The sequence below is a fragment of the Calonectris borealis genome, chromosome 7 (assembly GCF_964195595.1).
Source record: "Calonectris borealis chromosome 7, bCalBor7.hap1.2, whole genome shotgun sequence".
Taxonomy (NCBI): Eukaryota; Metazoa; Chordata; class Aves; order Procellariiformes; family Procellariidae; genus Calonectris; species Calonectris borealis.
Genome location: NC_134318.1, coordinates 21,400,510 through 21,425,909, shown reverse-complemented (window position 1 = coordinate 21,425,909; position 25,400 = coordinate 21,400,510). Strand labels below are relative to the sequence as shown.

General features: G+C 44.5%; 2 protein-coding genes across 4 annotated transcripts in view; both read right to left on the bottom strand.

The window, feature by feature from the left end:
• SORBS1 (sorbin and SH3 domain containing 1) overlaps positions 1-25,400 on the bottom strand; it is a 177,383-nt gene that overhangs the window by 7,693 nt on the left and 144,290 nt on the right. The window contains exons 18-27 of one of the 3 annotated variants that reach the window (XM_075154481.1): positions 23,194-23,259; positions 22,525-22,626; positions 21,135-21,184; positions 18,020-18,195; positions 14,098-14,186; positions 12,324-12,491; positions 10,851-10,897; positions 9,027-9,141; positions 8,804-8,929; positions 7,561-7,755 (exon numbers count right to left, since the gene is read on the bottom strand). In XM_075154481.1, coding sequence (XP_075010582.1) covers positions 7,561-7,755; positions 8,804-8,929; positions 9,027-9,141; positions 10,851-10,897; positions 12,324-12,491; positions 14,098-14,186; positions 18,020-18,195; positions 21,135-21,184; positions 22,525-22,626; positions 23,194-23,259 — 1,134 coding nt within the window. The remainder of the gene's footprint in view (positions 1-7,560; positions 7,756-8,803; positions 8,930-9,026; positions 9,142-10,850; positions 10,898-12,323; positions 12,492-14,097; positions 14,187-18,019; positions 18,196-21,134; positions 21,185-22,524; positions 22,627-23,193; positions 23,260-25,400) is intronic. The other 2 variants (XM_075154482.1, XM_075154483.1) reach the window with 2 other exon arrangements.
• LOC142084202 (sorbin and SH3 domain-containing protein 1-like) lies at positions 3,715-7,546 on the bottom strand. Its single transcript, XM_075154491.1, has one exon. It carries the CDS (start codon positions 5,790-5,792, stop codon positions 4,890-4,892), a length of 903 nt encoding a protein of 300 aa, XP_075010592.1. The 5' UTR covers positions 5,793-7,546; the 3' UTR covers positions 3,715-4,889.

The window sequence follows — 25,400 nt, the reverse complement described above, 5'->3', positions numbered from 1 at the left end:
GAATAAAGAAAAAAACGTGTTATAGGTCCAAATGCTCTTCAATCACGGGTTCAGAAAGCCCACGTACTACCTACAGTGGTGGTTCCATGTGCCAGAGGTGGCCAAGGAATCAGTAAGTGTGGGGCACAGCTCCAAAGTATAGAACACAGAGGTTCCCCCAAAACACTGAGCCAGCCCTGCTGCTGCTGGAGGTAAACTGAGGGCCCTAAAAGTGACCAAGTATTCACAACCCATGGGGACAACTCAAGTCACACTACTAATCCCTCAGTCACACCACGTTCTTTGTTAAGACTAGGTGAATAAACTTAAGCAGGTGCTTAAGTGTCTATGTCTCCATGTCTACAGACTATGCAAATATGTGGTACACTCAGTCCTGAAGCACAGCTGGCCACTGTTTCCACCTCATACGGAGTTTGAGAATGGATCTAAAGAGCACCACAGGTTTGTAAGAATACCAGAAAAAGGTTCTATGTTAAGAGCCTAGAAAAGCCCTGAGGCAGGTTTTAACTGTTAGGAAGAAAGATGCGGGGGCTACTCAATAATGCTCTTACTACTCCTAGCAAAGTCAAGTGTCATCAGTGTGTCTATCCATTACAGCTCTTGTTTAGGTGTCTTCTTCCATCCCTTTCTGGTGGGAATTAAAGGATTACATAAGCAAAGAGAAAGCTAAGCAGAACAGACTAACAGACAGACAAGACAGACAGACAAATTGGTATCCCCTCAGGGAAGGGCACACATCAGCAGTGATGCTCCCACACATGAATGGAGAACCGTGAGCAGTGAGGACTCCCCAGCCCAGCCGAAAGAAAAAAGGAAAACCTCTGCACACACCACGCCTCAGCTCTGGTGAACACGAGGGGAAAGCTGGCCAAAGAGCTCTCACAAAGGACACTGAAAAGGCTGCAGCGTGGAGCAGCCTGACCTAAAGGCTGTCAAAGTCGATGGAAAGACTCCCCAGCCCCTGGATCAGAAGCTGAAGGCTGTGACTACAGCAGAAAAATGCATCTCCCACAGGGAGCAGGTACCAACGCCTGCTGCAAGCTGTGCAGCTCTGGCTTGGACAATAAACGCGTGGGGCAGAAACGCCGCCGTGCTGAACCTGTGGAGCAGCAGCAAACCACTGGGGGGGGATAAAAGCTTACCTTGGAGATGGTGCTAAGTAATGACCATGCTAAGTAAGCGTAGCTGGTCTGTACTGGGGAACATGGGGTCTGAGCATCCTTCTCATATGCTCTCCTCTCTACCAGCACAAAGCGGGTGAAATTACTCACCACTCTGCCTGAGCGGTTTTGTACAAGTGGAAAGGAGCAGACAGCCCCCCCGCCGGCATCCCTCACGTTGCTGGGCGATGCAGGGACCCTCGTCCAGCCACTCCTGCCTTCCCCACCCCATGGCCGGCTGCAGTCTGGCCCCGGGGCCAAAGCTGCTGCACTGCTCACACACTCACTAGCACCACTGCTGACTGTCACACTAAGAGGACCTCAGAGTAAAACTGGAATTAAACCAGAAGATTTCTGAGAGTCCCCTGAAATAAATTAGTTTCACAGATTATATTACTGCTTAATATCATGTTTTACTGGAATGTTGAAACAAATTATCTATAAGTTATACTTGAAATATCTTTCACATGCTGTGGGGTTGTTCTTTTTTCTTTTTAGTTTGGACTGTGAAACTAAACAAAAGGGAATAACTTCAGAATAGCTAAAAAAGCCATTGCATTTTATATTATTACTTAACAGTACAGGCAAGAACACAGTCCTTAGACCAGCCCTGTACCAAAGGAGTCTTAAATCTGCAAAAAACCCTGGGTTAGAATTTCGTAACTGGGAAGGTTCTCTATAATGAGAAAGAAAACTAAAATTCAAAATGGTAAAATATCTCAAACGCCAGGGATGGACAGTAATGGAAACCAAAACCAAATGTAATGTCTCATTTCCATATCTACTAAGTGCTTTTCTCATTTGATTAAAATCAGTGAAAAGATGACAGATTTTTGAAAAGGCCTCCAGGGTATTACCTGCAGTTCTGCTGAAGACATCAGCCTCTGTATGGGTCACGCAGATAATGAGAAGTCATTTGCACATATAAATACCGCTCCTGCTCCCTAAACAACTGTAGACCCAGAGCTGGAAAGGAGGTCAAGACTACTGATAACGTCACACACAGTTTTAACTTGACACTGACAATGCTCTGATTGTCAAGGCATATAAAATTTAAATTTTGGCTTGACTTCGACTCCAAAGAAAGGCTATGGGGTCCTATTACAACCAGGTGCAACACCCAAAATAGAACTGCATGCTAGTCAGCACTCGGGAGAAACATCTTTCCCTAAATGTGGCTCTTTGCTTCTGCTATTTTGAATCGCGTACATCCAGTGCAAGCACCAGCAGGACCAAGCAGATCAGAGGTCAGGAGAAAGGCTGAACACAGAAAACTTTTGTGGATTTTTAACATGAAGCACAATATTTATCCTATTGGACTTAGATATTGAAACTGAAAGGGAAGCAGGAGGTGGTTGTTCAGTAAAAAGTTGTGCAAGCTCACGATTGGAGGGAAATGAGGTGAGTAAAGGTAACAGGAAAATTTCAGGATTAAAGCTGTATCTTGCTCTCACAAACTGATCAAGAAAATAAGCAACATTGGCAACTACTTCCCACACTCACCCTGCACAGGCAGCCTGCCTGGTTCACTGATCAAGCCAAAGATTGTTCCCCAATACCCATCACTACAAACTCAGCCCAGTTTTTGCTAATTGTGAGCTTTCTGTTTCAAATATTGCCATCTTGTGGAAGCTACCTGGAAGGACTGACAAGACACCAGCAGCTGCGAGCACCGCTCATTCCCAGACCCTGGACATCCCAGCCACACAGTGCTGAGGCTGAGTTGGTTATGCTGCACAGACCTTACTGCATTCCTCTTTAAAGATGTTTGTAGCTCTCACCAATAGAGCTGAAAACCTCTGAATCCTACCTGAGAAGGCTGGAACAGGTCACTGACATTGTGGATACCAAGTTGTGTATGCCTTACCCTCAGCTCTGAGACACTCAAACCCCGAATCCCGATCTCAGGTGGTTAAACAAAACCTGAACCAAAGTATCTCACGCTACATCATTCCCGCTAACAAGACCACCGATACTGCCTTATAATGCAATCAAGCTGTAGAACTCAAGGTCAGAACTAAATAAGCCCTGGGTTAATCCTTTGGAGGAACAGAAAATCAGATCCTCAGCTGGTACAAACTGGCAGAAACCCAGACTTGAGCTATGTGGATTTGCACCAGCTGAAGATTTTGCCCGTACCTGCCCTTCTGCACAGCCTGGAAGTAATTTTTTTTTAATAATAAAAATTCTGAATTAAATGACAGAATAAATATCTCACCTGTGGAATCAACAAATGGCTAAACAAGCATATGACAAAACAACGGCATGGCATGGAATCAACTCTAAGTAATGGAAGAGTAATCAGCAAAGATGATTACCTGTGGCTTATTGACTCTGCGTGTAAGTCTGGGAGGTGGCTGTTTTGTGACAGTAGAGGAAGAGAGGGCAGAGGAAGAGAGAGGAGCAGATGAAGAGAATGCTTTTGAGTCTGCAGTCTTTTGAAGAAAAGAAAAATTGGTCAGCTTGGCACACACTCTCTTATCACAATCCTTGCTAGTGATAAGAGCATCTACTATCCTGTAAATTTGATGCACACACAGCAAACGTAACTCCATGCAAGGGCAAGTGCAGTTTCCAGTTGGTTTGTCTGAGCTGACCACCTCATTCTGTTTTAAACATGCAGGTTATGCCTGTAAAAAATGCTACTAAAAATGTATCCAGATGGTAAACAGCACAGTCTTTATACAGCTTTCAATACACTTCTGGTTATGATTCAAGCAGAAATCAAACAATTTGTCATAAGATTTCCCAGTGTGAAATGTGTCATCTTAGAAACCCTAGTTTCTCATTATTTAATGTTGGCTAGATAGGGTATGTCATGGAGGCTATCGCAGTGCACCCAAGATAGTATTTATAATGCTATGATTTTGAGCTCTCCAAACTTCCACTCTTACAGAAGGTGGCATGAGGGTGCTGTAATGTATTTTGGCTAGCTGTGGCCCGCAAGGGACCCCAAGTCAACTGAGAGCTGCAAAGTAAGGCAGGTCTCCTATACCAAGGCTGGGGGCAGAAGATATGTTGTAGAAGCTACTGGAAGGTTTCCCTATGTTCCTTCTCCTTGCAACATATAGCTACATAAAACTAAAAATTCTTGGGGAAAAATATCACTAGGTCTAATTTTCATTTGTGGCTAGACCCTTTCACATCATTTTGGAAATGCAAAGGTAATAAAATCCACTCAATGCATAGATAACAATCAAGCCTCCCTGACTTAGTCATGCACATCCCAGACTAAGGTGCACTAAACCACAGGCTCCAGGATCAACAGGGGACAGCTTTTGTGATTCTAGGAGCCAAGCTGACATTTACAAGGCTCTTCAGTCCTTGGCTTCAGGAGGAACAAATAAATTCTACCAGCAAAGATGATCCATTGCACACTGGAAAATCTCTGAATAGCAAGGAATTGCCTGTATTCTACACAGTGAGGTATATGGGCATGAGGCCTGCGTGATACTTTCACCTGACACATCTGGTAATAGCCACTATCTGGGACAATCACCTTATTAGACGAGACCAATTGAGTCAGTCTGTTGTTATTATCTATTCTAAAATAATTTTCACTACACTGCTCCTGAGCCCTCTTCTAAAACTTTTTGATCTGCTATCCAGTGAATGCCACTGATGACCCCTGGAAGGTCTTAGGATCATCAAAATGACATGTGGCAGCCACTGGCTCTGCCTGGCCAGCAGAGCAGCACAAACCTCAACACACCAGTTAAAATCAGGGATTCAGAGCAGCACACACACATGCAGGAGAAGTACCTTCTTTTCCCCGCTTTGAAACTTTCCCAGATCACCTTTCCTCACGCCTCTTTTCTGTGTTTTACCTCCCTGCACAATAGCCATTAGCTCCTGACACAACTGGTTGTCCTCAGAGGAACCCACAGGTCTCTTTTCTGGGCTCGCACGCATGTCTAGTTGGGATGGTTTCAGGCAGCGCTCGACAGAGATCTTGGGAACAGCATGGGCACCCTGCTCGGGGTTGCTGCTGCCCTCTCTAGTCTTTTGGAGCCAGGCTTGGCTGCCAGTGGAGTCACGCTGCTCTGCGAGGACGCTTTCGGGGCTCTCCACTGCCCAGTGAGGGGAATTAGAGTAGCTCACGCTGGGAGAAGGGGAGCCAGCAAACTTTTCTTCGCTTTGCGGAGCGGCCTGATAGAAACTGCGAGCGGAGGATTGAGGTCTGGATGAGTAAGAGGGCAATGGGGATTTAATGGACCTGGGAGTCGAGGAGCCAGAGAGATGAGAATGGTGGAGGCTGACCGTGGGGGAAGGGCTGGCTGCAGCAGAAGGCGAGAGATAGTCAGTGTGAGGGAGGGAGGCTTCAGGCGGAGGAGGCAATGGAGGAGTTATGGCAGGAGTGGTGCTAGGAGATACTCCCACTGTCAGAGCAATCCACTCAGATGTGACCGCCTGCACCTCTGGAGATAAGGCGCGGCGCGCAAAAGGCAAAGGCGGAGGAGTTGGTGTATGGAGCAGCTCAGAGCTGGGAGACTTGAAGGAGACAAAAGCAGGAGAGAAAAAGAAAGAAATGAACAAAAAAATAATAAAGTAAAATACAAAACGACCGAGCAAAAGTAAAAGGAGAGAGAACGAGTGTGGAGAGGAGCAGATCTGTGACCAAGCATGGTGCATAAGTTTTCCACGGACAGGTGCACCATGTTGGAGAATATGCTGTCCACAGCTACTCCAACCACAGAGTCCAGTCTGTACCTGTGCTGCTGATACCCTTCTCCAGCCTTTGCCAGGATCCCAGATGTAAAACGTCTTGTGGAAAACCTTAGACTTCACACCATATGCCCTAAGTCCCTCAGGGAGCAGTTGAAGCCACCGTCCATGATGACAACATGCAGCATTTGACTGACCTGGCAGTAATAGCTGGGACCCCAGCAACTCACACTGCGGACCCAGTCAGAATTCACTGCTGCAATGAATTTTGATTTTATCCAAGTCTAGCATAAGCAATGCCTGCTCCTCAAGAAACTTGCATTGCTGAAGCTGTGGAGGAAAAAGGGATCAAAAAAGCCAGCTGTGGCCATATGGTTTTTAGGCGATTAAAGTAGGTCCTATGTTTATAAAGGCAGAACACATGACCGAGTTCTGCCCTTAGCTATTACCACCAGCGACATCAGTGAGATCACCTACGTTAGCACTGATCAGAGCGTTTCTCAGTCCTCTGCCAAGTTAGGCAAAAAAGTAAGGGAGAGAATTGATTTACTAGGGGAGGAATCAAAAGAATAGCAAAGGAAACCAAAAAAGGATGGATACAACCCCTTCCATCAAAGGGAGAAGCTTGCAGAGAGCTGGTGGCAGACAGGCCACAGCTATGGAGAGACTGCCAGGCTCAAACAGGAGGTCCACTTTGACAGGGAATCCCAAACAAGCAACAAGTCTTTCCTCTTTACACAGTGGCTAAGAATAAAAACTCCTTTTAGAGAAGATCCAGACAGACGCCAGGCGTGAGCCATGGCAGCCCTTCCCATCCGACCTGTACCGTATATCCCTTCCTCCCGATCCCAGTTCTCCACTTTTGTTCCTTGCAGTCTTGACCTCAGAATGACCTTGCTTCGGTGGGTGAGAGGGGGATGCACCAGAACCTCATGGCCACGACCCAGACACATCATGCTGACCTTCAAGCATGAGTATTTGCAGGATGAGAGCAAAACAAAGGGATTTAGAGACTCACTGCCTCCCTGATACGTTTTCCACAGCAAACATTCTGGGATCCCCATACAATTACCTGCTGCCATTTTCATTTCTGGTTTGAACTGCAGTATGGTTTATAGTGAATCTAATATTCACGGAAGATCCCAGACTGGCCTGCTCTCAAAACCTGACTTAATGTAGCACCAATTTCAAATAATACAGGCCGCTCTCCTGACCCTGTCTCCCAAAACCTTGGTCGTGAGCTGGAACGTTTAGGAGTAGTATACAGCTTGATTCAAACTTACTGGAATCAACATAATGACTCCTACAGACTATAACAGTCTGCGATGCCCTTTTGATAGTCACAATAAAAAATTCACTCATCACCGTGGAGGTCTGTAAAGTGTAAACACGCACTCAGGAGGAGTGAAATCACCAATTCATTCCATCTTCGGCAGTGAAATTTATTCAGATGGCTGTGAACTGTAGCCCTTTCAACCCGGCCTGAATTCAAGCTACGGATCAGAGGTGAAAAGCTGAGTCTCCAAATCCCCAAATGACCTGTCCATTAACCTTTCTGGTAAATGAAACATCACCTTTTCCTGCAGTTGCAGCATACTGCAGGAAGCACATGGCTTTTACTGTGCAAAACACTAGTCTTAGCTACAGCTTTTTTCAGATGGTGCTTCTTGCACAGCAATGGCAACATCCCTCTGTTCTGCAAGGTGCTGTAACTGGCTGCATCTAATCCAAATACCTGTGGTGAAGCTGTCATGCTGCGGTTAGGGGAGAGGGACATTGGTGGGTCCGGATAGTCGATGGCATTCTTGACCACTGGCCGTTTGAGCACCTCCACGTAAGTGACAGGGAAGATGCCTTGGCGATTGGTGCCAGAGATTTTTCCTTCATACCAATTCTCATCCACTCGTCGAATCAATGTGATCCTTTCACCCTATGGGAAGGAATAGCAATGTAGTCCTGACTTTAACGTATTTCATCATTCCAAAGCAGATTACATTTCTAATTTTGCTGCAGCTGATTTAAAACAATCGATGGCTCTCAGCCTCCCCTATTTCCCAGTTATGTGGTCCTAACCCTAGCCTCTAAGTGGGAATGATATTTTTCGGTTCAGAGAGGGAGGAAATGCAGATCTTCTGGTGCTGACTTGGGCTGTCTGCAGACTCACTCAGTTATGCTCATATTTTCAAGACCCTACTTGCTAGGGGAAAAAAATGGAAACCACCAGTTTCAGGCTGACCACGAGACTCTCAGGGGTATGAGCTGTACAAGAAGTATGCACAGGTCTGCAGTTTAAAGTAGGTCTCTCTATGCTCTCTCCTGTTTTGCTGACAAATGAAGTGACTTCCAGATCCTTAATATAAACTGCAAGCCCCACCTTCATGTATAATTAAAAGAGAAGACAGACAAGATCTAACCTGAGCATCAAAACAGAAAGCTGGTTGAGATGGAGAAATGCTGCTACTTAATCTAAATGTGGCTGACTTTGCTCTGAACAGCCACTACACAACCCACTGCTATCCCTTTACTCTGCAGTCAGGTCTAGCCAGCCACTTCAATACCACAGAATCTCACTTGCCTCTGCTCAGTGATTTGGCTTGCAGTACAAAGGAAGGTGAACCCAGTTTCCTTCTTTTCTATATTGCCATTCTCATGTGACTGTGTGCATCTCCACTGGAGAGGATCAGGCTGGAGATATGTCATCAAATATCTAATTTGCCTTGCCGAGCCAGGTTTCCAGCACTTGTGCTCAAAGTATCTTCTCAGCTAGCCTTAAGGAAGCAACTGGCACTTCGTGATTCAGCCTACCTGCAACACTCTCACTACATAATGACTATGGAGTAAAAACATAGGTGACAAGAAGGAATACTTCCTGAATACAGAGTTCATCTTATTGGAGCTTGTTGGAATTGCAAGTTACCAGTGTTAAAAAACTTCCACATTTGCCCGGATTCAATTCATCAGCACAACAAATGTCCTACCTTTCTGAAGGACATTTCCACTTGGGTATCCCCATTGAAGTTGAACTTAGCAATAGCATCTCCATATTCCAATACTTGCAATGGTGATGGCTTTTTGGGCTGAGCCTTCTCGGCAGGCGGGAGGAGCTAGAATGAACAAATGAGTCACATACGAGAAGCCCATAAACTGGTCACTGGCAGAAAGGGAGCGGGCAAAGAGAACACCTGCAAGGAAAGCAGCTACCTCTATGTACGATCGTGGGAAGATGCCAACTCTGCCATGGTGTTCACCTTCATACCAGTTCTGGTCAATCTGCTTGTAAATGTAAACAATATCTCCTTTTTGCAGAGGAAGTTCCCTGTTAACAACACAAGCACTCCATCAGAACTTTGCTGGAGAACAGACGCATTCTTTTTCTGTCCAGCAATCCCTAGGTACCAAGGTCTGCATCAGCCCTGTTGATACAAATCATGCTACACCCAAAGCGAAAGCTACATGTTGAGAATTATCCTGTTCATATTGTGATGTGCAGGGACTCTCTTGCTCTTTGGGCATCCTGTCAAAAAAGCTAGCCTCTGAGTTCCCTTCTAACCACATCCTCCAGCAGCAATGGGGTCAAGCTCAGGCGAAAGATGCCACTGGCTGCTTTCCATGTTGGGTATGGTGAGCGGTGCTCAATTCCTGTTTTGAAACAGGTCGTGTCACAAGTGCCTTCCAAAGAGACTCATGATTTTAATGGAAGCTAGTTTGCCAATTAGATGAACCCCCTCACAGGCTAATGTTGATCCTGCAACGATTACACTTCTGGTCAGCCTGTGGTTGTGCAACCACTGACCTCACCTGGGCTAACAACTGGGATTTCAATCTACAGTCTTCAGTGCTAAAAATATGAATGTCTGCAGCTGGAGGAACTCCCACTGTGGGCAGCTTGTACTAGGCCCAAAAACCTACTACTTGAGTCCCCACAGGAAAACAACCAACCCAGCCTTTCGTAACATGATTTCCACAAGCTGTCCTTTACTCTTGCCTGGTACCCTGTTATGTTCTGCTCAAGGGACACAACAGTTCCACCTTACACGTCCTTCAGTTTTATTACAGGTGCTGGGGAGATGCTGTGTAAATCATTACAAATCATCACCTACAGAACATATAAGAAAATATTCCCAGGACATTAGCACCTGAGAAGAAAAACAGCAGGTCCTTCACTGAGCAATGCTAAAATGAGAGCTTCTCCAGGCTCATGCAGAGGGAAAGGCCTTCCAGGCCTTCTCTTCACAGCAGTGTTCCCCAAAAAGAACAAGTAGTGCTGTGTGATTCACCCGAGGGACCACAACAGGGCTCAGAGATACAACAATGCCACCAGAAACATCCACTGGTGCATCCACAGATGCCAGAGGAGCAGTGACCACTCTGTACCCTTATAGGTCCCGAATCAGGAAAATCCTAAGTCAAGGGCCCACCTACATGCTTAAAGCTAGGCATCTGTTTAAGTCCTTTGCTGACTTTGGGCTATGCTTAGCACAGTCAAAAGGATGCTGCTGTTCTTCATATCTATGTTCTTCTGACCATTTGTATGGCAGATTTACACAGTAAGCTACTAACACAGTTCTTCCAGCTCCTAAGTGGGAGCACAACCAGGGATGTCACGCAGGGGAATCTCTTCCGTCTCCAGCACGCGGGCAGAGACAGAGATGCTGCCGAAAGGTCTCACCCAGCCATACTGCTTACAAGGTGCGAGGAGGAACATCAGCCAGAGCACTCTCCCATGGCTCCACCCACCCTCAGAGCGCTCATTTGTTCCAGTAAAGAATGCGGGTTTGCCCTAAAAATCACATGGGATACACAGGCACTGAGAAAGAAGACGTTTTCCTAAAGGTCCTTTAGAGGCTACGACCTGCAAGATTCATTTTACTTTTCCCAGTCTTACTATAGACACTTTTGTTTTGAGCTGCTGGAAAGACACTCCCAAAACATGAATCCAATTGCCCAACACCTTCATAAATGCTGCATCCCAGAGGAAAAAGCAGAGGAAGAACACTCAAGGTAGTAGTAATAAGCTGTACTCACTTTAGCGTCTGTGCTTTAAAGTCAAACTTGGCTCTAGCAGGTCTCATCTAGAGATCAAAAAAATCAACACATTAAAATAATAATTAGGTTTTCAACCCTCTTCTGAGGAAAAGCACCCTCTTCTATAGCTAACATTAGTCTGGGGAAGAAATTGAATGCAGGTATTCTGCTACAAGCTTGTGTGCCACTGGTATACCGTCCAAATATGCTGGATAGGTCTCTCCCACCAGGGCAAAAAGTGCCAACTTCTGGTATAACAGTAATTAAGAGCTCTACAGAAAATGGATTTAACAGCAGTAAACTTTTAAATGTGAGAAACCCTGTTGAATGAAAGTTGCTCCAGTAATTACAGTTACTGGGACCAAATTTCCCTTGACACGTGAATGGAAAAGCAAAATTTACTAGCTGGGAAAAAAACAGTAGGATTTTATTTGATGTGGCTCTTATTGATTATTGCCTGGCCCTGCTGAATCCTGCAATGTGACCCATGTACTCTGTATAAATTGGTAGGAAAGAGACAAAGGTGAGGAGAAAATATGAATAAATTAAGCACATGTCTAAAAAAATGTCTTCAGTGGCTATAAAGCCAAAGAGGACCTTGACAGCAGGCCTAGGCTTTAAAGCTTGATCTACTTGGCTGATTTCCTAATGGCCAAAAAATATTCAGACAATTTTAAAGTCGTTTCGGTAATAAAGCATAAAATAAGAAGTGGTCGTATTCATGCGGCACCAGACGATTTGAAACTACATAAAGGGCAGACAAGTATAGTCCATCCACATGGTGACCACCTCACCCACCGCTGCAGTGCAGCACCTCTGGGCAAACGGCTGCTGCCCAGAGCCCCAGCAGCAATCCCTAAGGCAGGAAAAGGCATTCGGCCGGGACACCTGGACTAGCATCCAGCCCTCAGGAAAAGTGCCTTGGGCTCATGGGAAAAATGTCTACCTCCTCCTTTGCCTCTTTCAGAAAGACTGACCAGGTCAAATGCAGTGAAACATGCTAAGACTTTTTCCAATTGTTTCTAAAGGACATTAAGCATCTTTCAAGAGGACAAGAAACAATCCATTTCTAAAAAAAAAAAATGAGACAGTCACATGGCCAGGATCAACAAGACATGAAGTTTCTAAGCGTAAGGCACAGACAAGAAGACACTGTAGCAATATGATGCAAAAGATGTAGAATGCCTTTGATTCACTAAAAGTAGCTGATATTTAAAGGCATGCATCACAGGTGTGCACCAGCAATTCTCAGCAGGCATGCTTTAACATATGCAGCTTGGTATAGAGATATAAATTAATTTACCAGGCACAAGAGTCAAAGCAGATCTAAATGAAGCCAGAATGGGAAAGGGGAAGGTGGAAAAAAAAAACAAACGACATTCTCTGAAGAGCTAATGTCGGCCTAAAGCACAACATTGTGAGAGGCAAATATTGCTTTGGGTCAAGCAGCAGACTGAGGTAACTAGAACAGACCTCTGACCCAGATTTCCTCTTTGCTGTATCGTCTACATTTAGGAGGTCCCCAAATCGCTCATTAGTGATAAACTGATGGTGCGTTGGAATAACCCCTGTGTGCCTTCTAGCTGCAATATCAGCTTCTTCTTGCTCACGTTTAAGCCGTCTCTGGTCCTCTAAAAGTTTCTGCCATAAAATTGCATAAAATGGGCAGTAAATCATCTAGTTAAAGGCATTCAAAAGCTGCCATAAATGTGACTTAAATAAAATTTCTGAAGTCCCAGCAAATAGCTGGGATTTTACAGTTCAACATAAAATACTGACTCTACTAACTACATAATACTGACTCTACTAACTACATAACTACCTTTTTGTTTTGCAAGCACAGAAAGTATACCAACATTATGGCATAACTGAAATCCAGCTCATACAGAGGATCTGATCCAAAGCTGATGGAAGTCAACGAGGAGTTTTTCTCAGTTTTGGCCAGGTTCTGGGACCTTCTAAGAAGATTGCCTATAATGCAGAGGGCTGATCCAAACCCCCTTCAATCAACAAGGAGTTTCTCTCATTGACTTCCAAGAGACCTGAATCAGCCTCACAGGTAAGTTCCGAGGCACCAAACTCCCCTGAGCTTTGCAAGGAGCTTGGGAGAGTGCCTAACCACCTTCAGGTATCAGGTTCTCCCACACTTCCTTTGGGCTCATGTAATATACTTCATAAAATAAAGTAAATAAAGCCCAAGGACTTATTTTGGACTTCTGAAGCCTCTGGCACACTAATGGAAATGTGCATTACTGAGTACCTGGGCAGAAGGATGCTTCTACCTTTTGGGGCTGACTGTAGGCTGAAGAGTTCAGCTCCCTGCTGACTCATTTGAAGCCAGCAGGTCTTAGTGAATTCAGAGTTTTGCTCTTACACAAGTTTTCGTGCTGGATTTTGGAAGTGGGGGGATTACTAACTGTTTCACGGGAGAAGACAGCAAAAATACATTTTTCACATAGGAATTAAGAGCAGATTTTACCATATTTCAAAGCACACACAAACGTTATTTGAACTCAGAAAGTTAACTAAAGTTAAACCCAAAATGTAACTTTTTTTTTTCCACAGACAGTGAAAACTAACAGCTTCCTGGAAAGCAATCACTTTGTAGCTTCTTTAACTCAGCTTGAATACAGTCAGTGCTGAAAAGTCTACGTAGCTTTCCTATTATTTCGGCTTGTCCCAGTGTTGCACAGCTATTTCGAGAAAGACTGCTACATTCTGTCATCAACAACTCGAGACACCATAAAGAATTCTAGTTTGCACTGGGGGGAAACTTCACACTTCTGATAGCTTAAAATATGTTACATTTGCTGTTCAAAACCTGAGAAACCACAAGAAAAATACTGTTCTCACCAGACTGATTGATACCGATTCAAGTGGCTTGCTTGGAGAACAATAAAACCTTAACTCACTTATAGAATAACCATTTCATCTTTATCTGCGAGTACTGCGGTGTTGTACTACATCTCACATACATCTCCAGTTCTTTAAAGCCCCGTGTCATTCTGTGCAATTGACAAGAACTATCAGGTTCATTTTAAACAAAAGCTAAACTGGACTACACATTATACATTAAATCAGTGGCAGAGGCAGTATTAAAATTAAAACATACTAGTTCCAGCTTGGTGTTCTAACTTCCAATATACATAGCCATGGACATACAGCTGTCCTTATATAAGGCTGAATGCTATATTTCTTGTATCTGGAGCTGCTACAACTGATATTAGGCCATAAAGGAGGGCATTACCTCTTTATCGTCATGCCGTCTGCGGATAATTTCTTCTGGAGTTTCCATGTAATCAACTGGTGCAAAATGCCTTGGTGATTCTGAATCTACTTCGAAACAACATAAGGAAGTTAAAATACAGATGGATTTATTTAGCATAACCAGAAAGGAAAAAAATAGATATTTTTAAACAATTTGTTTCCATTATGACAGTAAGGATTCTCAATTGCCATTGACCAAATTGCCAATCAGATGTTGCTAATTTATCCATTTTAATTTTTTTCCCTTTTGGGCTGTACTTGTGAACAAAGATCCAAAAACAGGGAGAAAATAACGGTACGGGAAAGAATAAAGACATAGAAGGACTTTGTGAAGAAAAGATTCGCTGCCATCAAAGTATGATTTGGCATTTTACTGTTGAGAAAAGTTTAATACACACACGCGCGCGCACACACACACACACGCACACAACTAGACCTTGAGAAACTGCTCCTTACAGCAAATCATCTGGGTTTGTTTTATATCCCCATGTGTGCAAATTATATAGGACTAGAAATATCTCATGTTGAGATTCTTGCATCCCTGGAGTTGCTTGAGCGACAAACTGAACCCGATGTGATTAGAAAGGCAGCGGAAATCGTTTCTCAGAAGTGCAGCTGTTAACAAACCCTGAACAAAAATGCTCAGCAAGACACGCAAAGGACATTAGACACACCAGGGGAAAAAACAGAGCGCGTCAGGGGATGCAAAGGTGGGGAGTAAAAATGCAAGGGTTGTGGAAGAAAAGGGGAGGAGAAAGGAAAGCATGAAGACTGATGAAGGGACACTGGTAAAGAACACAAAAAGCCACCTCCTAGGTACGTCCCAAGTTCACTTTGCGGGTTGTTGTTTGTGTCCAGGCTGTGACAGAGAGCATATGGAACAGGGTTCCCATTGTTTAAGGAGTCAGGAGTGTCAGCCCGGCCCATGAAGCTATCTTGGCTAGAGCCCATGGTGGGGAAGTAGCTAAGCCTCTCCACAATGTCAAAGGAAGACAGGCGCCTAGGGGCTAGAGGCCTGCTTCTGGAGCACAGTTGGTGCTGGGAGTGGTGACTCTTGTCTCCTACGCCCCCCTGCAGCTGTATGGGGTCGCCTGGGTTCTCAGGACTGGGCACTGCCGGGCTTCCCGGGCAGTCTGGGGGTGGAGTCCTGCAGGATTTGTGTTGGAAGGGCTTTTTCAATCGGAAGGGAAGCGGGCTCATGAGGTAGACGTTTCTGGGGAGCACGTGTCTGTCCCCATAGACAGCCCCTTTGGAGTCAGGGTTCCTGGAGGCCTGCTGCTGCTCATGCCTTCGGATGGTAGTGAACCTGGTGTAGGAAGCTGGGCATGCGCCTTTGCATCTGTTGATTTTATGCTTCTGAGGCCCACTGAGGTTGCTGCTGCTGCTGCCGCTGTCATTGGATGCATTTGAGAGGAGATCTATCTCATCCGTGCAAGCTGAAAGTGTGTCCATAGGGATGGCATCACTGACATCCGAAGCCGTGTCCTCCATGTTGCTGCAGGAGTGGGAGGATTTATCTGCCAAGCTGGCAGCATCCTTCTCTTCTTGGTGTGCTTTTGGCAAATCCAGAAGAAACTCTGCAGAGTAGGCAGAACTCAGACAAGTTTTAGACTGGAGAGAAGTGGTGAATTTGGTTTGTCCAGTGGAAAAGTCAAGCGAGGGCATTGATCGGGATCTCTGAATCAGCTGCTCAAAGGCACTGATACGGGAGGAAACGGTGTGTTTGGGGATCTGCTCTGAATCCTCTCGACTAAGGCTGTGCTCCATCCTGTCCTTAGCTTCATTCTCAAACTGAGATGCAATATCCCTCACGCTGCAGGAGGAGACTGTGCCCAAATGGATCCTGGACCGGTTGATCTGGTGCATGTCTTTATACAGCATTGTAAACTCCATCCCACTCTTCCTGGAGGCAGGGAACAGGTAGCCTTTCCTAGAGTTGGTGCCATACTCCTGCAGGCTCATGGTACTGCCGGATTTGATGGCATACTCCTGCTTCGACTTCATCAGCATGTTTTCTATGCTTTCCCCTATGTCTACCATGAAAGCTTTTTTATTATCGAACAAGGCAATGGAGCTACGAAGGTTTTCGCAGCTTTGAGCTTTCTCATGGGACAGCAAGATACCCTTCTTGTCCTGCACAAGAGCAGCTGGAGCTGCTAGTTTGGGTTTGAATTTAGAAGGGAGGATTTCAGTAATGCAGGCTTTTGCAGCTGATAAGGGCTTCTTATGTTTACATGCGTGACCTAACATACCGGTATGACTAGCGTTAAAGGTTCGGCTATTAACTGAAGAGGGTGCAGTCATATGAGCATTCCCACCTTTACGATCCACTGGTAAGCATGCAGAATAAAATAAATACAACCTGTTAGCTTAAGTGCTAGAAAGCTATTGAGAAAGGAGAAAGAACATGCTTGGATTTCATAAAATGCACTTTAAAGAAACAAAGTTCCAAAACATAAAGAAAGCAGGAAGAAACTGCATAACAAGCCACGCTTACAGGAGTAGATGAAGTGCTGCTAACATCTCTAAAATGAGAAGCAGATCTGGAGCACTTTGAAGGTACCCTCCTAAAAAGTGCTAAGCATCATCAGCTTCCAGGGAAGCTGCGGCACCATGGAAAAGGGTAGCTGAACTCTGGGCAGGATCAGGGTGTCAGCAAGAATGCAGAGGCACTAACATTGCAAAAACGGCTTAATGCCAAGCCTGTAATCACACCTACTATGGTCTCACCACAGTGCTTGCCAAACAGTTTATTCCTGGGAGGGAGGAGACAATTGACGGCTGACTCTGCTAGCCCAAGCAGGCCACATCAGCTGGCCTTGCCCAAGAGCTGTCTGCTTAGAGATCCCCATACCAGGAATAAGCTGAGTGTCCTTCAGACAATGTAGTTGGCCATGGCTTTAAAAATCAGGGAGTCAGATCAGGACATTATTTTTTTTTAAAGTCAGATCCAGTCTGGGTTCAGCTTAGACTGCAGTTTAGGTCTGTTTCCGATTTGAGTACAAACTCAAATGCCAAAATAACCATTCAGGTTCAATTGCAGTTTGGGGAACAATAACTGAACAGATTTTTTTTTGTTCAGATCCAGTTGGACTCCCTGGCCTACAGGCCTGACATAATGCTGAAAAACAGCTGGAAGACTGAGACAGAGAGAGACTTTTTTGGTGTGATGTACTATTTTTAGGGAGAGCAGTTCAGAAACCAAATGCATTCCTTCCCCAGTCCCCTCCCCATCTCAAGCCATTTTTAGGTTGAAGTTGGCTCAGAGATACATTCCCGTATACAGCTTCCTGATGGGAGTCAGGCTCTTCCTTGTCCTAATGTTCTAGAGAGCCCATGACGGGGGGAGAAAAGGGGAGGAGATGCAGCGGTCTCTGCTGCCTCGCTGTCTCAGAGCCTGCAGGACATTGCTGGTTTACAGTGTCCCATGCATTCTCTGCACACCCATCTCAGGCAGGAGGCTGTGGAGCACATGGCTCCAGCTACACCAGGGTAGCCAGGCCAGCAGAGATGGTGTGGCCTGCTGAGATACCGCAGCAGGAAGAGCAGAAAAGGCAGGGAAGGGCTCTAGCATGGCAAGGCAGTGGGAGCAGATGGATAGCAAGGCCAGCCTGAGCAGCCTCGAGGAAGAACATGAGGGTGTGGGGTGTGGCTGAGGTGCTGGATGGAGGGAACTGGTCCCTGTTGGGAAAAGGAACCTGGATCAGATAAAGGGGTCATGAAAAACATTGGCTAGTGTAGGCTGAGAGAAAAAAGGAGGGAAAACTGGGAATGGCAAAGAGGAAGGACAGAGGAAACCTCAACTGGCTTGAATAGGACTCTAAACCCTGCAGTTTGCCCCATATCACTTGGCTTTTGACAATGTGCAGAATGGAGGAGAGGTTAGTGCCCTGACCACCTACCTTTTGTGGAAGCAGAGCTAGAAGGTCGCTTGAGACCACTCAGCCCCTGGAATGGGATATCTCCACCTTCCAGCACACTCTTGTAAATCTGCCTTTCATTCTCCAAGCCAGCAGGGTCCCCCAGTGCTGGTTCTGACTCCCTTTTCACTGCATGGTAGTTGGGTGAGTATGTGGAGCTGGAAAACACAAAAGGGGGAGGGACACCAGTGAGTCACTTCTGTTTGCTGAGAGCTTCATGCAAAGTAAGAGAAAACCACACTTGAGAACCCGTAATAGACTGTGTATGAAGAACTGGTGCTGAATGAAGAGGTTATGAATACATTCCAATAATGTTCTAGGTTTGGCACTACCATAGCATTCTCCACCTGAGGGAACTCTCCCAGCTCAGTCTCCCAGAAAACAGTCAGCAGGAAAGCATTCCTCCATTATTTTACAGATGAGACAACAGTCACAGAGCAGATGCATGATTTCTTCGCAGACACAAAAAAATTCAATGGCTAGCTGGAAGTAGCACAAATATCTTCCAGCTCTCAGTCCTCTCGTCTTAAACACTAGCCATACCTGATTCCTCGTTACAAAGCACAGCTGTTCAGGAGCTCATCTCAACCAGTTCAGCCTCCCAGTTAACACTATAGTTCAAGACTCCCAGAGCAATTTCTCAAGCCCATCAGTGATGGACCATGCAGAGAAGCAATGGTACGGGGCTATAGACACTGCTGTTTTAAATGCCAAAGAAATTCCCAGATGTGCACAGTTCTGCTCAGCTTTGCCTCAGGCTTCCACTAAAGGGAATGAAAAATCCTGGAGTCTAGGTCTATGATGCAGATATATAAACAAAATGCTGTTAAAATGAGTACAATTTTAATTTCTTAGGTCTTTAAAGACTGGAATTTATTACAAATCTCTTTCTTCAGTCGTGAATCTAAGCAGAAGTATGCCCCCACATCTGATTTCTAGATTTCACTGTTTTCTCTCTAAAAAAATAACCGACAATGGCCTGAACGGTATGAATGGCCTTTCCAGGTACAAAGGACTTGCTGAGCAATCAGGCAGACAATGTTTCCCTAAAAGCTAAGCTCATGTGATACCAGTTCTTGTGCTCAACCAGGCTCTTCAGAATAAGATGCAGTCTCACACAAAGCTATTCTGAGGCCAAAGCATGACTGCTGGAAAGTTTGAAAAAATAAAAAAATAGGGCATTGGCCAATTCATGGAAGCATTTTGAAAGCTGGTTTACATCCTGATGTCCAGGAGTGATTCAAATTTATGCGAGTGTGGAAATGCTTGTGGTTACGCCTGCTTGTTGTGGATAAATTTGTACATGCATATGTTTATTTTGGATAGACGCTGTACTTATGGGGTAAAGAGAAAGCTTTCAAACACATCAGAGGACTGGCTATGGAGATGGAATTACACAATGTCTGGATCACAAAGAAGATTTTAGTTTCTGGACAAGGAAAACCAGGTCATACGCAGTCCCATAAATTACTTTCTGGAGTAAAAGCCCGTGAAAAGCACCACAAAAGAGAAAGGGAATACTGTCACTTTTTCAACCTAGGCAATGCTCAAACAGACGCATAGCTACAGAGCTGTTGTGCCTTATGGGGGTTATCCCCGTGCCTCTCTTTGTCAGGTTCCCAAGGAAGCCCTGCTAGTTGCTGCAGGGAATAATGACTGCCCTGAGGTTCCTCTCCTGGGGGGTAAAAGCATTTTAGCCTAGTTGTGAAAAACCAAAGGGTTAAAATAATCCTCCTTTGCAAATACACGTGCGGGAGAGAGAGGAGGCATTTGGCAGAGTCCCTTTACCAGTTGCTCCCTCATTCGGGCCAGCAAGCAGTACTGTGGGGGCCAAGGCAGTCTGCAAGATCAGAATCAGGTGAACGGAGGGAAGAGCAACACTGCAAAAAAGACAGTAAACTCCAAATATCTTTTCTCCCTGCTCTCTAAAGGCAGGGCAGGGAAGAATGTCCGATTCCACTGGGTCTTGTTGTTGCGTCCCATTCCCAGCCTACTGAGGTTGCTTCCCCTCCGCTGGCTCAGATGCTTGCACTCCTGTGTGCTTTGGGTGGCATCAGAAAGGGCATAGACAGTGCTGCTGTGGACGAAAACCTTACCAGTCTTTGGCAAAAATAAGCTATTCTTTATACTAATCTCTGAGATTTCCATTTATTTTATTGCTCTCTCTCTATCAAAACAAAACTAAACAGTCATAGGAGCAACCAACAAAATGCAGCAGTGTGCGAATTTCCCAGCAGAATAAACACAGAGAGAAGGGAACTGAGTTGAAAGAAGTACAGGAGACCTCTAAGGCAGCCCCCGAGGGGCAGTGAACACACGTGATATTAATGGGCGTCTGGAGAATAACATGCCTTTCCTAACAAACCATCCACACAGAGGGGATCACTGTGCCTATGGACAATGTTAAGCACTCAGTCCAATTACAAGGAGCAGCAGGTTCGCAGCAGGAGCTGGCTCCATGGCTCAGGTAACTCAGCACAACTCAGCATCTTGCTCTGGATTTTTTTTTTTTGTGTTCCTCTTCTAAAACAAACAAGCTCCATGTACAACTCATTTAGACAGAGTATACTGTTTATTACATATTCCTCCGGGAAAGCAGTGACACATTAGATCGTTGAGAAATATCATTACTGCTACCACCATTCCCTTCCTGGAAGCTGGAAAATTATTGCCTTCCATCAACAGCATCCTTTTGATCTGGTGTGTGTAACTGGGAGCCAATCTATCATACATGTGTAGCAGAAACAAACTTTGTTTATTCCATGCAATAAAGTTACTTGCATGAAGTTACTGCAAACTTCATCAAGATGGAGTTAAAAGTCAGTTAGGTTTTTTTTTAAAGTCACCGCTTAGCATAATCAGCAATTCTTATCTAGACAATGCAATCGCTCATGTAATCACTTCAAAATTCATTCAAGATCAAAGAGCAGATACTGTACCTGGGCTCATCTAAAGCACATGTATAATTCTCATGCTCCATGCATTTGCCTATATCCATCACCAAAAAATAAAGCCAACCCATTTCCAACGCCCTAAACCCTGTCCTACATGCCCTCAGATTGTAAAAGAGACATCAAAAAGCAATTGGAAAACTTACTAGGAAGAATGGTCTGTGGAAGTTTCCAGAGGAGTAACACCTGCTGTATTCTGCAAAAGTCCAAACAAAGGAGTCATTGATACACACTTACATATGAGGAGAAAGAAAAAGGCTTGCTTAAGTAATTTTCCATCTATTGCTTGAATATTAGCCTTTAGGAGACATTGAGGTTTAAGTCTAAATGCAATTTAAGCTGTCAATGTCTTTGCAGAAAAGCGACAATTTTCTTGAGTTCCTTCAGGGCAGTGACAGGTTTTTAGCACAGCCCATGCCTTTTCCCTTTTCGCAGCGCCTATTCTTTTGTCTGCAAATGAGTCATTGTGAATAAAGCCAAAAGCAAGAAGAGATAACCAGCTGGGCCATGACCAGGAGACACATGCTCATAATTATTTCCCCAAGCTTTTCCCCCAACCCGTCACTGCCCGCCTTTGCTTTAAAGGTATATTACATTTCTGCAGCACAATACATTCCTCAGCGTTCCAAAAAATATCAAAGCACTAACAAGAAAAGCAATGTTTCAGTTCAGTTTCCTTACTTAAGAGAAGCAATGCCAGCTGCACAGGTTCAATAGCAAAAGCCAGTTCTTATCCGCTTGCTTTAAATCCATCTAACACTTCCTAGGCACATTATTTTAAAAATTGAAGGCAATTTTAGAAGAAATGCTCTATTTGGTGTCCCCTCATCTATTTGAGGATTCCTATGTAAGAAGAAAAAGCCAATCTTTGGTTTGAAAAAGCAGCTTTTTCAAGTCCTGGTGAAATGCTGCAGCTTCAAAAAAATCAACAACAGAAAGAAATAGAAAAAATGGCGTGTTACCAAATTAATCTATCATTTCATGGTTCGGGTCCTGCAGACCCTCAAAACAGCAGCAGCAGCTGACCTGCCCTAGAAGGCCATGGCAAGGTGGAGCATAAGGAAAATTGTGTAAAATCTCTTGGGAATATCCAAATCTTGGGTAGGCGTGAGCTCCTAGCAGAGAGCAGGGCTTGTATGAAGGGAGTGTAGATGGCAACACGCTTGAAAGGCACGAGATGATGACGTGACGCCAACCAAGAATTTTAAGCTGATTGCTGCTGCCTATTCATGTGAAAAATAGAGAGGGTTTTTTTGCAGACACTGAGCTCAAAACCCTAAACGGAGACTGGCGTGGGGGTGGGGGGCAGCTGAAAGGGAATGAGGGAGAGAGGAAATCACTGTATCTGAAATGGATTTCAAGCCGGATTCTCAGCATCACGTTCTATTATTTCTGACAGCGACACAGCAAGCCATGCAGTCAGAACGGTCAGAACCATTATTTATCCCAACCTCATTTAATAATCATCCAGCAGTGAATAGATTAGAGCAGAGAGTTTGGAAACAGGGATGGCAGCATGAAAAGAATAGGAAATACCTTCTGCGGCTTTTTATGTGGCGCTTTATAAAGCTTCTCCATTTTTTCTAAATCTGCCTCTAACTCAGTCTGGTAGAGGTAGAGGTCTTTTTCTAGATCAGTCTGGTTAAAGAAGGAGAAGAAGAATGGGAAAATAATGCTTAGGGTTAGGGGAACCAAAGGAATGTTAATTTTGAAAAAAAAAAAAACGAGCCTTTTTAATTGAAAAAAGACAAAGATGGTATGGACAATACACAGAAATTCACTAGTAATTAATCATGTTTCAATCATTACGGAGGAAATAGTTTTAGGCATTTAACATTCAAAATTAAGATGCACAGGCCTGCTAGAATCTAATTCTACAAACCATAAAGTTATAAAACCCACCTGTAAAAAAAAAAAAAGATACTGTAACAATATGCAATATGCTGTTAGTATAATTATCATTGCAAGTCAAGATAGCAAAACCACCACTCTAAATTATGACTGATTATGCTTTAAGAATTGTTTATTAAATCAGTTTACTAGCTACGTAATTGTTAGGTTAATGAGATCAAACCCAATTAAAAAAATCACTCACAAGCACACAAAACCCAAGCAATGCTACAAAAAAAAAAAGAAAAAGAAAAGCATATACACACATACATACGCGCTAGATGCTGTAGTACAACGTACGTGAGACACAATTACCTTTCTATCCTCTCTAGTAAGGATAGAGCAATCTCCAGGAGTATAATCCCAAATCTTTTTTGGAGGCTGATGGAAAGCAGAGGAAGGAAATGAGGAAATGAAGATAAGGAAGGACATCACAGAGAATATGGAAACTGGATTAGAACACAGGGGGAATACAACAGGGGATTTGCATCAACACTGAAAAGAAATTAAAAAAAAACCACAACAGAGAAAGAGAGATAGAGAGAGGGATAAATCCGCTATAGCACAAATATCAAGAGATCATGGGAGGCAAAAGGGAGCGTACATGCAGTCTGGGGAGGGGCTTTCAGTAGTATTTGAGGAAATTCTTATTTTTGCAAGGTGCTTTATGGGATTTTGGACTCTCTAGAGGGAGCCCACAGCTGGTGGTTAAAGCATTCTTAACACAGAAACAAAACAAAATGGGGAAAAAAACACACAGTCATAAAAAGCATTTGTTTTGCTCATTCTTCTTTTCAAAAGGAAAGGGTAAAACAAGGGCCTTTGATAAAGAAAAGGGAGAATCTTTCCCACCCCCGCCAGACTATGAATACATACCATGTGAACAAATGGCTGAATTTCCAGTGGTGGCATTGTGGGGCAATGAGAATGCAGAGTTGTTATTTTTTATTTCACTGGTTTGGCGGGTTGTTTATGGGGGTTTTTGGTGGAGAGAGTGGGACACATGGAAGTTTGGGAACTAGTTATTTAAAATTTATCCTACAGGTGAAGGCGCCAATTTCAAAATAGGATTTTTCTGTTTGGATGCACATGTAAATATCAGGGAGGATTATTCAAAGTGAAAGACCTTTTTCCTGACACTCCTACCCAAATAAAGCCACGCTAATATCCTCATTTCACCAGATTCGCACCTCTCACTGATATGCTCAAAGAGACTTTGTTCTTACTTTGTGAAATCAGAATACATTTGCTCTGTTTCCAAACAAAAATAACTTCTGTTGATTGGCAAGCTTAGCATCATCCTACATGACCATACTGACTTCTGTGGCTAGATTGTCTCTGAGTCACTGACAGGGAATCTCCCAGTGTCAGTCTATCACAGGTGAGACTGAGCTATAGCATTTGGGTCTTGGTCCAAATTCCTTCAGGTTTCTAGACTGCCTGGATCTGTAGTTTGAATCCAGCCTACTTCTACATTTGGACAGCCACTGTGTGGATTGCAAACACTGTAAATTCCTATTTCTTATCCATCAGATCAGCAGCTGCAGGTAGGTAGATGGTGCTGCCAAACTTTGAGATTTGGAGGGAGGAACTGGAGGGAAGGAGGTGAGAAGGCAGGACATGCACCCCTTTTGGAAGACAACCGAGCTCTAGACTGACCAAATGTCAGGTTTTGTGGATGGGCTCCATGGAGCTGTGGAACCATAGGTCAGGAGGAAGGAAGGAGCGTGTGGGGATTCAGTCACAGCAGCACACTGAAGAAGCATCCATGCTGCAGAGACTGATCTACCTGTCTGCAGGGTACACGCTTGTCCACGGAACTGCCTAGATACGCATCTGGGATGCTGGTCCAGCAAAGTGTCATTTCAGCTGCCCTAGGAAGTACATGCGCTTTCCTGAATGGGGAAAGCTCCATCCTGGTCATTCTGGTGTATTTGGAGAGCAACGCCCACAGGCTCACAAGAATCCTGTGCTCCCTTTTACCAAGTATTTTCCTGCCCACGTCATATAGCTGCAAATAAAGTCAGAAAGCCAGGGGAAATCATCCTGTAAAAGTACACATTACCTCCAGCATTGGAAAAAAAAGCTGGGACAAACAGAGAATCTTTGAAAATCCCAAGTGCTGGTAAATGTCAATTAAAACACTCTGATTAGGCATGGGGCTTAACCACTAGCTGGTCACAAAAATCCGGTCCTCTTGTGACCTGAGTAAGCAAAGCTACATAAAGCATGCTCTTTTGGCTCTGGTGACGAAGCTCAGAGAGAGCTTTGCTGAATTTCTGGCAGGTTCCAGAGCAGGTAGCTATAAAAGTCTGAGATGACATTCTCAATCCAAATGCCTGATGTAATGCCAAAGCACTATGTACATAGTACCACATTCATGGGTTGGCATAGTTGATCAGGGAGCATAGCTGCATGGCTTTGGAGCTAGAGCAAGTTGACGTGGGCTTTCAAGGCAAGCTATAGGAAAGCAGCCCTTAACAACAGTGCCCTGAGCAAGGTGGGGAACTTGTCACCGGAAC

Bases quoted from the DNA above. Each gene is read 5' to 3' on its own strand.
- LOC142084202 (XM_075154491.1), bottom strand. From the start codon at position 5,792: ATGCACCATGCTTGGTCACAGATCTGCTCCTCTCCACACTCGTTCTCT.